Below are 14,655 nucleotides of genomic sequence, written 5' to 3'. Positions count from 1 at the left end.
AGCAGCTTGATAAAGTCACACGGTCCTTTTTCTCCACTCACACTGCGTTTGCAGATTACCCACTCACACATTAACACAATTACCTCTGTCTATGCCAATCACCGCCTTATCGGACACCGACAGGCCTTTAAACTGTAAATTAATTAATACCCCTTGTCATTTCTTAATTAGCTCTCTTTCTAGGAGGAGAAATGCGTGTGTCAGCACCTCCATTTTGTGCGCACTTGTTATGACTTTGCTTTTGAGTTTATTGGTTCATTAGAGACGCTCTATGAAAACATGCTGTTCTCATGCTGATGAGGATTTCAGTGCGCATTGTGGAGTGATCTGGGGGGGGGTTTCTTCAGCTTCTTCAGCTCAGATGAGCGGGTTATATTCAGTAGGAGCTAATGTCATTTGTTTCAGCCTCACTGAACAAAGGAGCCATAAAGAGACAGTTGAATGATTTATTAGGTTTTAACCAGTGGTAGATTCAGATATTGGGTGTAGATTGGCTTGAATGGACCATGGGTCAGTGCCTGTGTGTTGACAGGTCTGGGCTGGTTGGTTGGTTGAGATTGATCCAGAAGAGGTATCTCCCTCAGATTATTACTGTGAAGATGAGACAAAAGAACACAAGAGGGATAGAAAATGAGTGATACACTTTAGTTTTCCAGAGCTGCCATGATATCAATATCATACACAAGACCAACTCATTCAGACCCTCTATGATAAATGATCCGGTGTCACAACCATCTTCTCACCTGCTGGAGTTTGGCGCAACAGTGGAAGCGCACGTCATTGAGAGATGAGTCATCCAGACCGTACTGGTATTCCTCCATCTTGGTCTCGATGCCACAGATTCCTCCATCGCCACAATCCTGGCTCCAAAGGCTGTACTCGCCGTAGTCCAGGCCGGCGCCTGTGAGGGTGGGGTTGCTGCTGCAGCGGAACCTGATGTTGTTGGCGGCTGTGTCGTCACCGAACATACCCTGGTGGAGCTCCACACGCAGCTGGAAGGAAGTCAGCACACCCCTGGGACAATACTGAGGGTCCGACCAGTCACCAAAGCTGGGAGAGGAAGAAAGGGGGGAGATAGAGGCATACAGAGGGAAGATGTGACATGGAATAAGGTTTCACCATCACAGCAGTCTGGAATGAGGTTTGACCATAGCAGTGAGACAGAGAGAGAGAGAGAGAAAAGAGGCCCATTATGTCTTATCACTGCAGTTTGAAGATGCAGGGTTTAGCTGATAAGTTGATGTCTTCTTTGGGCAATGAAATAGGATGACAAGAGGCATGTTATAAACTCAGCAAAAAAAGAAGTCCTTTTTCAGGACCATGTCTTTCAAAGAATTCGTAAAAATCCAAATAACTTCACAGATCTTCATTGTAAAGGGTTTAAACACCATTTCCCATGCTTGTTCAATGAACCATAAACAAATGAACATGCACCTGTGGAACAGTCGTTAAGACACTAACAGCTTACAGACGGCAGACAATTATGGTCACAGTTGTGAAAATGTAGGACACTAAAAGAGGCTTTTCTACTGACTCTGAAAAACACCAAAAGAAAGATGCCCAGGGTCTCTGCTCATCTGCGTGAACGTGCCTTAGGCATGCTGCAAGGAGGTATGAAGACTGCAGATGTGGCCAGGGAAATAAATTGCAATGCCCGTACTGTGAGACTCCTAAGACAGCGCTACAGGGAGACAAGACGGACAGCTGATCGTCCTCGCAGTGGCAGACCACATATACCGATCCTGTGCAGGTGTTGTTACATCCGAACATCACACCTGCGGTACAGGATGGCAACAACAACTGCCCGAGTTACACCAGGAACGCACAATCCCTCCATCAGTGCTCAGACTGTCCGCAATAGGCTGAGAGAGGCTGGACTGAGGGCTTGTAGGCCTGTTGTAAGGCAGGTCCTCACCAGACATGCCTATGGGCACAAACCCACCGTCACTGGACTAGACAGTACTGGCAAAAAGTACTCTTCACTGACGTGTCAGTTGTAGTATCTGGGATCTACATCTGTTTATATTAGTTACTATGCTGTTACTAAGCAGTGATGTATTACGACAGTGTACGTTACTACACCTAATAGGAAATGCACATGCGCACGAGTGTGCCCGGGAAAACTGTAGAGCAGGAGAGGTTTTGACTAAACGAAAACTAACTGTACTCCCGTCTCCTGCCTGGTCATTTCTCCACAACACAAATATTACAGTGGCGACGAGGTGATTCAACTTCTTTAACGGACATTGCTTGAAGGGAAGAATGTTGCGTGAGTAATGAAACTCAAAATAATTATGTAATTCGTCAGTTATTTTTTATTTTCTTTCGCCAGTAAAAAACGGCTAAGCACTGCTAGCAGATACAGTGTTCAGGAGCTGCCAAGTAGCAAGACTATTGGAGTCCAGAATAGCGACACTGCCCTCTGGTGGTAAAATAAAAAGAACTGTCATTGAACCCATTGAAATTAGGCGATCTCAGTGGAGAAATATTATCAAGAAAGAAAAAAAAAAGGAAGAAGGAACGTAACACGGTGTGTACATTATTACAATGAGTGCAGTGAACGAAGTAATTGCAGAAACTTCTGAAGTGAAGAATTAGATGAAAATTAAAGAATACAAGGAATAAGGAAACTGAACAATTAACTGTGAAAATGGCAACCATTGGTCGAGTACCAGAGTTTGAGGCTACAAAAGAGGATTTTGATTCCTATTTGGAGCGTTTTGAGCGTTGGCTGGCTGCAAATGAAATCAAAGATGAAAAGAAAGCAGACGTATTTCTCAGTGTTTTGGGTCCAACTGAGTATGGATTGCTGAAAGGTCTCATTGAACCAATAAAAGCAGTGGAGTTGAACTATGCAGAACTGACTGAAACTCTTTCAAGGCATTTCAAGCCTAAGCCAATTCTCATTGCAGAACGTTTCAGATTTTACCAACGTCACCAGAGTCAAGGGGAAACCGTGGCAGACTACATCCTTGCTTTGAAAAGGCTGGCAAGTACATGTGAGTTTGCACAATTTCTTGATGATGCTCTTCGAGACAAGTTTGTATGTGGTCTCACAGGTGAAGCATATCACAGAAGGCTTCTGTCAGAGAAGGACCTGACCTTTCGGAAAGCCTGTGATATCGCACTTGGACTCGAGCTTGCCCACAGGGATACTATTGAGCTATCGGGATATGCAGAACGTCAGAAAGGTGTTCATAAGGTCAGTGATGCACGTGGTGAAAAAGGCTCACAAAAGTCACACTTTTCTCAGTCCTGTCCTCAAGGTTACACAAGAACAAAGCAGCCCACATCTCAAAGGTCTAAGCCAAGTTGCTACAGATGTGGGGGAGATAATCATCAGCACAGTGAATGTCGATTCCAAAATGTAAAGTGCCACAATTGTGGAAAGGTTGGACATTTACAGAAAGTGTGTAAAGCCTCAAAACGCACAGCAAGAGCGCACAAAGTACTGTCCACAGTGTACACAGCTCAACAACAAAAATATGGAATCTATCTCAACATGGAGTTAGCGGGAAAACCGGTAAAAATGCAGCTGGACACCGGAGCGTCTGTATCTCTGGTTCCAGAGAGACTCTACAAAGAAAAACTGAAAGAGTGCCCTCTTCAGCCAGCGTCCATCCGCCTTTCTTCATACACTGGTGACACTATTCCTGTGTTAGGGCAGATCCAGGTACCAGTCCGGTATGAGGGGAAGGAGTGGACGCTACCGCTTGTCATTGTTAAAGGAGAAAAATCAGCCTTGCTAGGCAGAAACTGGCTACAAAAGATCAAGTTGAACTGGGGAGAAATCTTCAGTCTGAGAAAGGACAAACCAGTGAGTCAAGCTACACTCACTAACATGCTGGAGAAGCACAAAGAACTTTTCAAAGATGGCTACGGCGAAATACAAGACTTCACAGCAAAAGTCAGAGTGCAAGAAGGAACCAAGCCTATCTTTCACAAACCACGTCCAGTTCCCTATGCTCTTAAGGAAGCAGTAGAGAAGGAACTGGACCGCCTACAGAAGAATAACATAATCACGAAAGTAGCGAGGAGCGACTGGGCCGCTCCGATTGTTGTAGTCCCAAAGAAAGACAAGACCGTCAGAATGTGCGGTGACTACAAGGTCACAGTAAATCGCTGCATACTACCAGAGGAATATCCACTACCAAACGCTGAAGATCTGTTTGCCACTCTAGCTGGTGGGAAGGTTTTCAGTAAGCTGGACCTGGCATTCGCTTATCAGCAACTGAAGCTGGATCCGGAGTCAGAACAGTATCTGACCATCAATACACACAAGGGGCTATTCAGATTCAATCGCTTGGCCTATGGAATCTCGACAGCTCCAGCGATATTCCAACACACAATGGATCAGATCTTGGACGGTATAGACAACGTTGTGTGCTTCATGGACGACATCCTCGTGTCAGCACCAACCATTGGAGAGCACCTTGTAGTGCTGGACAAAGTGATGTCAAGACTGGAGAAATACGGAGTGAGAATGAAACGCAGCAAGTGTGAGTTCCTCCAGGACTCAGTGGAGTATCTCGGATACAAGATTGATGCACAAGGCCTGCACCCAACCAACAGCAAGGTGGAAGCAATTGTAAACGCACCAGCACCCACAAATATCTCAGAGCTGAGGTCATTTTTGGGGCTCCTGAACTATTACGGAAAGTTTGTGGCAAACTTGTCCACATTGTTGCATCCGCTTCACCAACTGCTGCAGGCCGATACAAAGTGGAATTGGTCCCCACAATGCGAAGAAGCATTCAAGACTTGCAAACAGCGTCTGCTAAAGAGCAAGTGGCTTGCCCACTACAACACAGAGATGAAGCTGAGACTCGCGTGTGATGCATCTCCATACGGAGTAGGAGCCGTCATCTCACATGTTCTATCGTCAGGTGAAGAACACCCTATTGCATTTGCATCACGGACTCTGTCACCAAGTGAGAAAAATTATGCTCAAATTGAGAAGGAAGCCCTGAGCATAATATTCGGAGTGAAGAAGTTTCACAAATACCTGTACGGAAGGAAGTTCCAACTGCTGACAGATCACAAGCCTCTGTTGGCCATCCTTGGACCAAAATCAGCTATACCAACCCTTGCTGCACTTCGAATGCAACGTTGGGCTCTGATATTGTTAGCCTACGACTACGAGATTGAGTACAGACGATCCAGTGATCACGCAAATGCAGATGCACTATCAAGACTACCATGCAATAGTGACTCCGACAGTGAAGATGATAGAGCAGTCTTCCAGATCTCTCTCATTGACGAACTGCCCATATCTGCTTCAGACATAGCAGAGGAAACAAGGAAAGATCCAGTGCTTTCCAAAGTCTTGGACTTAACATTAGGAGGTTGGCCAAACTTCGTAAATGACGATAACCTTCGTCCATTCATCGACAAGAAAGACCAGTTGTCCACTGATCAAGGATGTGTTCTGTGGGGATCAAGGGTGGTGGTACCTCAAAAATTCCAGAGGAGACTGCTATCTGACCTGCATGAGGGACATCCAGGGATCACTCGAATGAAAGCACTCGCTCGCAGTTATCTGTGGTGGCCTGGACTGGATCAGGACATTCAACAGCATATAGGCCACTGCTCACCTTGTGAACCACGTACCCGCCTGACATTGTTGAAACCAGACTTGTCAAGCACTGTGGCAAAGCACCAGCTACAGCAGAAGAAAGCTCATGACAGACACTCAAAGACTGTCAGAGAATTCAAAGAGGGAGAGAGGGTGATGGTACGTGATTTCAGACACCCTAAGAGCCTGTGGAATTCAGGTGTGATCTTGCAACGCAAAGGACCTTTGACTTACCAAGTCCAAATTGGTCATCGCCAGGTCAACGTTCATGTGGATCATCTGCTACGGTCCAACGCCCCAGCAGAGACACGCCGAGAGAACAATAACGACCCCCAGGACTATTCTCCTGACTGTGGACGTACGGGAGAGACAGAGCCTGACCTTCCACCCGAACCTGGCCCACCACCGGAAGCCCAGGAGGAGCGGAGATATCCTATTCGACAGCGAAAGGCACCTCAAAAGCTTGACCTGTGAGTTGAGCTGTTTGAGGTAACAGACAGTAAAACAAACAAACACTTTAATATGTCCTAGATAAAAGGAAAGAAAAAGGACATTACCTGGGTTAGTTATTAGGACACAAACTCCATCTTCGGGGCAGAATAATCCCCTGGATTTGTGCTGGGCTCTGAAAAGTCTGCTTCAACCCAGTAGTTGAAAAATGTTAAGAATGCATTGTTCAGATATTGCATTAGTAGTTCCCTAACATATTTACCTTGTTCTCTGGGAGTTAAACACTATGGGGGAGGAGTGTAGTATCTGGGATCTACATCTGTTTATATTAGTTACTATGCTGTTACTAAGCAGTGATGTATTACGACAGTGTACGTTACTACACCTAATAGGAAATGCACATGTGCACGAGTGTGCCCGGGAAAACTGTAGAGCAGGAGAGGTTTTGACTAAACGAAAACTAACTGTACTCCCGTCTCCTGCCTGGTCATTTCTCCACAACACAAATATTACATCAGTTTTGTCTCACCAGGGGTGATGATTGGATTTGCGTTTATCGTTGAAGGAATGAGCGTTACACCGAGGCCTGTACTCTGGAGCGGGATCGATTTGGAGGTGGAGGGTTCGTGATGGTCTGGGGCGGTGTGTCACAGCATCATCGGACAGAGCTTGTTGTCATTGCAGGCAATCTCAACGCTGTGCGTTACAGGGAAGACATCCTCCTCCCTCATGTGGTACCCTTCCTGCAGGCTCATCCTGACATGACCCTCCAGCATGACAATGCCACCAGCCATACTGCTTGTTCTGTGCGTGATTTCCTGCAAGACAGGAATGTCAGTGTTCTGCCATGGCCAGCGAAGAGCGCAGATCTCAATCCCATTGAGCACGTCTGGGACCTGTTGGATCAGAGGGTGAGGGCCATTCCCCCCAGAAATGTCCGGGAACTTGCAGGTGCCTTGATGGAAGAGTGGGGTAACATCTCACAGCAAGAACTGGCAAATCTGGTGCAGTTCATGAAGAGGAGATGAACTGCAGTACTTAGTACACCAGATACTGACTGTTACTTTTGATTTCGACCCCCCCTTTGTTCAGGGACACATTATTCCATTTGTTATTCACATGTCTGTGGAACTTGTTCAGTTAATGTCTCAGTTGTTGAATCTTCTTATGTTCATACAAATATTTACACATGTTAAGTTTGCTGAAAATAAAACGCAGTTGACAGTGAGAGGACGTTTCTTTTTTTGCTGAGTTTATGTCATCATCACTATAGTTTGAAATGCGCTTTTACAGTTAAACCTGTATCTTAAAAGGAAATATGATTATCTCCAATTGTGTCTACATTGAGCAATGTGATCGGTCGATGTGAGGAATGTTGTTCTAGTCTGTATTTACAATCCAGTGTGAGACTCAATGGTGTACAAGAAGCTCATATCTTCGTCCTTAGCGCAGATCAAGCGAATGCCATTCAGGGCAGTGTCGTCCAGACCGTACTGTTCGGACTCCACCTGAGAGAAGGTTAATGGACATATGCTAGCATTAGCTCAAACAAAAGAAGAATGGTCTCTCATGTTTGGTAACGGATCAACAACACAAATACATTTTGATTACATCAAATTTAGGATTTGAATGGAGTAGGATTTATTTTATAATTTTTTTAAATGGGCTGTCCGAAAATAGGCATTTTGACCACAGAGGACTGGAATTTAATCCATGAATTGACTAATTGAAAGAAATGCTATCCAAACGGATAGATGTGTTTGAAATGTATGAAGGAGCACTTGCTTACCCGGAGCATGAACCCAACGGCAAAGAACTTGTCGGGACACATCTCGGGCCAGGTCCAGTTCCCAAACTGCTCTCCATTGGGCACGGTGAGGAGGGAGGTGTAAGGCCTAGCGCTGTATTGAATACCAGCATGCTCCACATAGGGCTGCTCCTCAGGCAAGGTAGGTAGACATGACCCAAGGGCCAACACAGCCAGGAAGGACAGAGCGGTGAACAGAGGGGTAGTCATGTTGACAGAAGTCAGTCTCATCCACAGAAGGGATGGAACAAAGACAGTGAACTCTTATAACCTTCCTCACTCATGCCTCCAAATGGTGCCTCCATACTGTTATCAGTATTGATTATTTACAACACTGTGGTCTGGCCATGGGAAGAGGCAGGTGGTACTAGGACTTCGAGTTAAAAATAGCAATACTGGCAGTGACTTCAAAAGCAGCTGGTAATGTTACACCTGCTCTTAATGAAGTGTCAATAATTTGTCATACCAAATTATGACCCATGTTGTATGTTAGTAATTTGACTGTTTACGTGCTATGACGTATTCTAAAGAAAACCTCTAATTGTTAGAAACCAGGTCCAACGCTGATACTATAAAACAGTATGTTGCCTTTCCATGCTATTATGTAACAAACTCTCCTAACCATTTGTTTTGCGTGACAGAGTGAAAAAGGAACAAGTGTTATTCGTGGTCTTTATCAAAATAGATCAGTTAATTTACATTGACTTCAACATTTTCATTTTCTTACCTCACATAAAGAGCCTTTCTGTTATCGCTGTGCATGTGCAGTCCCAAGGCAACTGAAGTAATCATTTTCATTCAGCAGGACTTGCATAATGAGTAGCTTTTTCCTCACGTTTGGTATAACAGAGCTGTGATATTTTAGGATTTTTTTGCTATAGTCGACATTCAAACAATTCTATGGATGTTAATGAGTCTACATTTCCAATTAAATAAAGACAGAAAAATGACCTTGTTGCATTTTTTTTATTTCACCTTTATTTAACCAGGTAGGCAAATTGAGAACACGTTCTCATTTACAATTGCGACCTGGCCAAGATAAAGCAAAGCAGTTCGACACATACAACAACACATAGTTACACATGGAGTAAAACAAACATACAGTCAATAATACAGTGAAAAATAAGTCTATATACAATGTGAGCAAGTGAGGTGAGATAAGGGAGGTGAAGGCAAACAAAATATATATATAAATAAATAAAAATATAAAAAAGGCCATGGTGGCGAAGTAAATACAATATAGCAAGTTTTTAAAAAAACACTGGAATGGTTGGTTTGCAGTGGATGAAAGTGTAAAGTAGAGATAGAAATAATGGGGTGCAAAGGAGCAAAATAAATAAATAAATAAATACAGTAGGTAAAGAGGTAGTTGTTTGGGCTAAATTATAGATGGGCTATGTACAGGTGCAGTAATCTATGAGCTGCTCTGACAGCTGGTGCTTAAAGCTAGTGAGGGAGATAAGTGTTTCCAGTTTCATAGATTTTTGTAGTTCGTTCCAGTCATTGGCAGCAGAGAACTGGAAGGAGAGGCGGCCAAAGAAGAGCGCATAACCTCTCGTATCCCCTGTATCTATCATTATTGTCTGAAATGCACATCAATTACCTGCACATAAGTTAACATTACATACGTCCATAATTACCAGCACCCTTGATAAAGAGGAGCAAAAGAAAAAAAAAATATATATATATACAGTGGGGAGAACAAGTATTTGATACACTGCCGATTTTGCAGGTTTTCCTACTTACAAAGCATGTAGAGGTCTGTAATTTTTATCATAGGTACACTTCAACTATGAGAGACGGAATCTAAAACAAAAATCCAGAAAATCACATTGTATGATTTTTAAGTAATTAATTTGCATTTTATTGCATGACATAAGTATTTGATACATCAGAAAAGCAGAACTTAATATTTGGTACAGAAACCTTTGTTTGCAATTACAGAGATCATACGTTTCCTGTAGTTCTTGACTAGGTTTGCACACACTGCAGCAGGGATTTTGGCCCACTCCTCCCTACAGATCTTCTCCAGATCCTTCAGGTTTCGGGGCTGTCGCTGGGCAATACGGAGTTTCAGCTCCCTCCAAAGATTTTCTATTGGGTTCAGGTCTGGAGACTGGCTAGGCCACTCCAGGACCTTGAGATGCTTCTTACGGAGCCACTCCTTAGTTGCCATGGCTGTGTGCTTTGTGTCGTTGTCATGCTGGAAGACCCAGCCACGACCCATCTTCAATGCTCTTACTGAGGGAAGGAGGTTGTTGGCCAAGATCTCGCGATACATGGCCCCATCCATCCTCCCCTCAATACGGTGCAGTCGTCCTGTCCCCTTTGCAGAAAAGCATCCCCAAAGAATGATGTTTCCACCTCCATGCTTCACGGTTGGGATGGTGTTCTTGGGGTTGTACTCATACTTCTTCTTCCTCCAAACACGGCGAGTGGAGTTAGACCAAAAAGCTCTATTTTTGTCTCATCAGACCACATGACCTTCTCCCATTCCTCCTCTGGATCATCCAGATGGTCATTGGCAAACTTCAGACAGGCCTGGACATGCACTGGCTTAAGCAGGGGGACCTTGCGTGCGCTGCAGGATTTTAATCCATGACGGCGTAGTGTGTTACTAATGGTTTTCTTTGAGACTGTGGTCCCAGCTCTCTTCAGGTCATTGACCAGGTCCTGCCGTGTAGTTCTGGGCTGATCCCTCACCTTCCTCATGATCATTGATGCCCCACGAGGTGAAATCTTGCATGGAGCCCCAGACCGAGGGTGATTGACCGTCATCTTGAACTTCTTCCATTTTCTAATAATTGCGCCAACAGTTGTTTCCTTCTCACCAAGCTGCTTGCCTATTGTCCTGTAGCCCATCCCAGCCTTGTGCAGGTCTACAATTTTATCCCTGATGTCCTTACACAGCTCTCTGGTCTTGGCCATTGTGGAGAGGTTGGAATCTGTTTGATTGTGTGTGGACAGGTGTCTTTTATACAGGTAACGAGTTCAAACAGGTGCAGTTAATACAGGTAATGAGTGGAGAACAGGAGGGCTTCTTAAAGAAAAACTAACAGGTCTGTGAGAGCCGGAATTCTTACTGGTTGGTAGGTGATCAAATACTTATGTCATGCAATAAAATGCAAATTAATTATTTAAAAATCATACAATGTGATTTTCTGGATTTTTGTTTTAGATTCCGTCTCTCACAGTTGAAGTGTACCTATGATAAAAATTACAGACCTCTACATGCTTTGTAAGTAGGAAAACCTGCAAAATCGGCAGTGTATCAAATACTTGTTCTCCCCACTGTATATATTACACAAAACCTATTAAAAAAATTACTAATTATACTAACACAATAGCATAAAAAAATAGATTTTGTTTAACAAGTAATACAAATCTAAAAAAAATAGAGCCAAAAAACTTTGGGTACTTTTTGTACTCCTGTTTTCAGTACTCCAGCACCCTGTCCTTGCAAGGATAACAGTATTTTTCTAAAATATTCTATGAGATTGGAGAACACATTGGGAGGGATCTTTTTTTTTTATAGGTAGGCCAGTTGAGAACAAGTTCTCATTTACAACTGCGACCTGGCCAAGATAAAGCAAAGAAGTGTGACAAAAAAAAAAAGTGTTACACATGGGATAAACAAATATACAGTCAATAACACAATAGAAAACCTGTATACAGTGTGTGCAAAGTGAGGTAAGGCAATGAATATGCCAATAGTGGCAAAGTAATTACAATTTAGCAATTAACGCTGGAGTGATAGATGTGCAAGTAGAAATTCTGGTGTGCAAAAGAGCAGAAAACTAAAAACAAATATGGGGATGATGTAGGTAGTTTGTTGGATGGGCTATTTACAGATGGGCTTTGTACAGCGATCGGTAAGCTGCTCTGACAGCCGATGCTTGAAGTTAGTGAGGGAGATAAGTCTCCAACTTCAATGATTTTTGCAATTCGTTCCAGTCATTGGCAGCAGAGAACTGGAATGAAAGGCAGCCAAAAGAGGTGTTGGCTTTGGGGATGACCAGTGAAATATACCTGCTGGAGCGCGTGCTATGGGTGGGTGTTGCTATGGTGACCAGTGAGCGGAGATAAGGCGGAGCTTTACCTAGCAAAGACTTAGATGACCTGGAGCCAGTGGGTTTGGCAACGAATATGTAGTGAGGGCCAGCCAACGAGAACATACAGGTCGCAGTGGTGGGTAGTATATGGGGCTTTGGTGACAAAACAGATTGCACTGATAGACTGCATCCAATTTGCTGAGTAGAGTGTTGGAGGCTGGCTACTGTGTAAATGACATCGCCGAAGTCAAGGGTCGGCAGGATAATCAGTTTTACAAGGGTATGTTTGGCAGCATGAGTGAAGGAGGCTTTGTTGCGAAATAGGAAGATGAAATTCTAGATTTAATTTTGAATTGGAGATGCTTAATATGAGTCTGGAAGGAGAGTTTACAGTCTAGTCAGACACCTAGGTATTTAATAGTTGTCCACATATTCTAAGTCAGAACTGTCCAGAGTAGTGATGCTAGGCGGGCGGGATGCATTTTGTTTTACTAGCTTTAAAGAGCAGTTGGAGGCCACGGAAGGAGTATTGTATGGCACCGAAGCTCGTTTGGAGATTTGTTGACAGTGTCCAAATAAGGGCCAGATGTATACAGTATGGTGTCGTCTGCGTAGAGGTGGATCAAAGAATCACCCGTAGCAAGATAGACATCATTGATGTATACAGAGAAGAGAGTCGGCCCGAGAATTGAACCCTGTGGCACCACCATAGAGACTGCCAGAGGTCCGGACAACAGGCCCTCCCTGAACTCTGTCTGAGAAGTAGTTGGTGAACCAGGCGAGGCAGTCATTAGAGAAACCAAGGCTGTTGAGTCTGCCGATAAGAATACGGTGATTGACAGAGTCGAAGGCCTTGGCCAGGTCGATGAAGACAGCTGCACAGTACTGTCTTTTAATCGATGGCGATTATGATACCTTTTAGGACCTTGAGCGGGGCTGAGGTACACCCGTGACCAGCTCGGAAACCGAATTGCATAGTGGAGAAGGTACGGTGGGATTCGAGATGGTCCGTGATCTGTTTGGGATCCAGATTCTGCAGCTCTTTCAGGACATCAGCTGTCTGGATTTGGGTGAAGGAGAAGCAGGGGGAGCTTGGGCCAGTTGCTGCGGGGGGTGCAGAGCTGTTGGCCAGGGTTGGGTTAGCCAGGTGGAAAGCGTGGCTAGCCGTAGAGAAATGCTTATTGAAATTCTCGATTATAGTGGATTTATCTGTGGTGACAAGTGTTTCCTAGCCTCAGTGCAGTGGGCAGCTGCTCTTATTCACCATGGACTTTAGTGTCCCAAAACTTTTTGGAATTAGTGCTGCAGGATGCGAATTTCTGTTTGAAAAAGCTTGCCTTTGCTTTCCTAACTGTGTATACTGGTTCCTGACTTCCCTGAAAAGTTGCATATCGCGGAGACTATTCGAAGCTAGTGCTTTGTCTGCGCTTATAGACTGCCCTCTTCAATTCAAACGAATGGGATTCAAGTCCGGAGGCGGCCATTGCAAAATGCAGATTGTGGTAAATTAACCATTTCTTGGTGGATTTTGATGTGTGCTTGGGGTTATTGTCTTGCTGGAAGATCAACGTGTTGCCAAGTGTCAGCCTCCTGGCAGAGGCAACAAGATTTTGGGGTCAAATGTCCTGGGACTGGTTATGATGTTCATGATGCCATTGACCTTAACAAGGGCCACAGGACCAGTGGAAGCAAAATAGCTCTGTAACATCAAGGATGCACCACCATATTTTGCCATAGGCATGAGGTACTTTTCTGCATACTGTATGCTTCCGTTTGTCAACGCCAAACCCACCACTGGTGTGTGTGGCCAAAAAGCTCTATGTTCATGTCATCGGACCAACACTGCCTGGAGGTTGATCAACGGCATCAGGACTTGTATTGGAACCAGTGCCATGGTCAGATGACATGAAAATAGAGCTCTTTTAGACTTTTTTGCTCATCTTTATCAAGGGTGCCAATAATTATGGACCTGACTGTAGTGTTTGAAAATATAAGCTAGGAAAGCCTCACACAAGCGAACAACGAATGGTAAGCAAACTGATTCCATCATATGGACACAATTTGAATAGTATGGTAAAGACTTTAAGTATTATTTCTGCTTTGTTAAGCAGTGGCATTTTGGGCAAAGAAAGAGTTATCTTATGCCATGCACATCGAAGCAGTCAATTGACCTACTGGAAAGAAGAAAAAAAGTTCAAATGTGACATTTGGGTGCACAAGGATTGTCTATGCAATTCTCTGTTTTGATGTATGGAATGTAAAGATTCCAGCAGTATATATCAGACATGTTTATTTATTGCAAAATATGTCAAACACAATATAGAAAAATGCCTTACCTATTCACACGCCTAAAGCCTGACCTGAAACAGTAAAATATGTCTACATTATGAAACCTCTTGATATCGAAAATAATCCAATAGATTTCTAGTTACATAAAATCTCCGTCCATTATGTGATGTTGGACCTGTTCTTCCACCAGGAGTAAAATCCTCCAATAGCCACGGCTACACCAATGAAAAGGGAACACACCACTATTGCCATTTTAAACCATTTTGTATCCAGGCATGAGGTATCTGGGAATGGAATTATGTAAAACATTACACTACCACAAAGCTGCTACCAATCCAGTAACTTCAAAATCTATTGACATTTTTAAAATATTTTTTATAATTAAACTCACTACTCCACTTCCCTCCAGCATGGACAGCTCTCCTTAGCGAGAGGGCTTGGTTAGGCAGACTTTGACAGTGGGAGACACTGGGACATTGGAT

At 43.9% G+C, this 14,655-nt stretch overlaps 1 protein-coding gene across 1 annotated transcript; it reads right to left on the bottom strand.

The window, feature by feature from the left end:
* Window positions 1-432: 432 nt before the first annotated feature.
* On the bottom strand, window positions 433-8,051 carry LOC139573758 (vitelline membrane outer layer protein 1-like). Its single transcript, XM_071397573.1, has 4 exons — window positions 7,815-8,051; window positions 7,421-7,533; window positions 744-1,050; window positions 433-591 (listed from the first exon to the last, which is right to left on the bottom strand). Exons 1-4 carry the CDS (start codon window positions 8,040-8,042, stop codon window positions 589-591), a joined length of 651 nt encoding a protein of 216 aa, XP_071253674.1. The 5' UTR covers window positions 8,043-8,051; the 3' UTR covers window positions 433-588.
* Between the last annotated feature and the right edge of the window lie 6,604 nt (window positions 8,052-14,655).

Source organism: Salvelinus alpinus, chromosome 4 (assembly GCF_045679555.1).
Source record: "Salvelinus alpinus chromosome 4, SLU_Salpinus.1, whole genome shotgun sequence".
NCBI classification, from domain to species: Eukaryota; Metazoa; Chordata; class Actinopteri; order Salmoniformes; family Salmonidae; genus Salvelinus; species Salvelinus alpinus.
Note: the sequence above shows the minus strand (reverse complement) of the source record. Positions and strands in the feature narration are given on the sequence as shown.

Bases quoted from the DNA above. Each gene is read 5' to 3' on its own strand.
- LOC139573758 (XM_071397573.1), bottom strand. From the start codon at position 8,042: ATGACTACCCCTCTGTTCACCGCTCTGTCCTTCCTGGCTGTGTTGGCC. The intron at 7,534-7,814 runs GTAAGCAAGTGC...ACCTTCTCTCAG, and splicing joins CCGTTGGGTTCATGCTCCGG to GTGGAGTCCGAACAGTACGG. The intron at 1,051-7,420 runs GTAAATACAGAC...TTCCTCTCCCAG, and splicing joins ATTGAGTCTCACACTGGATT to CTTTGGTGACTGGTCGGACC.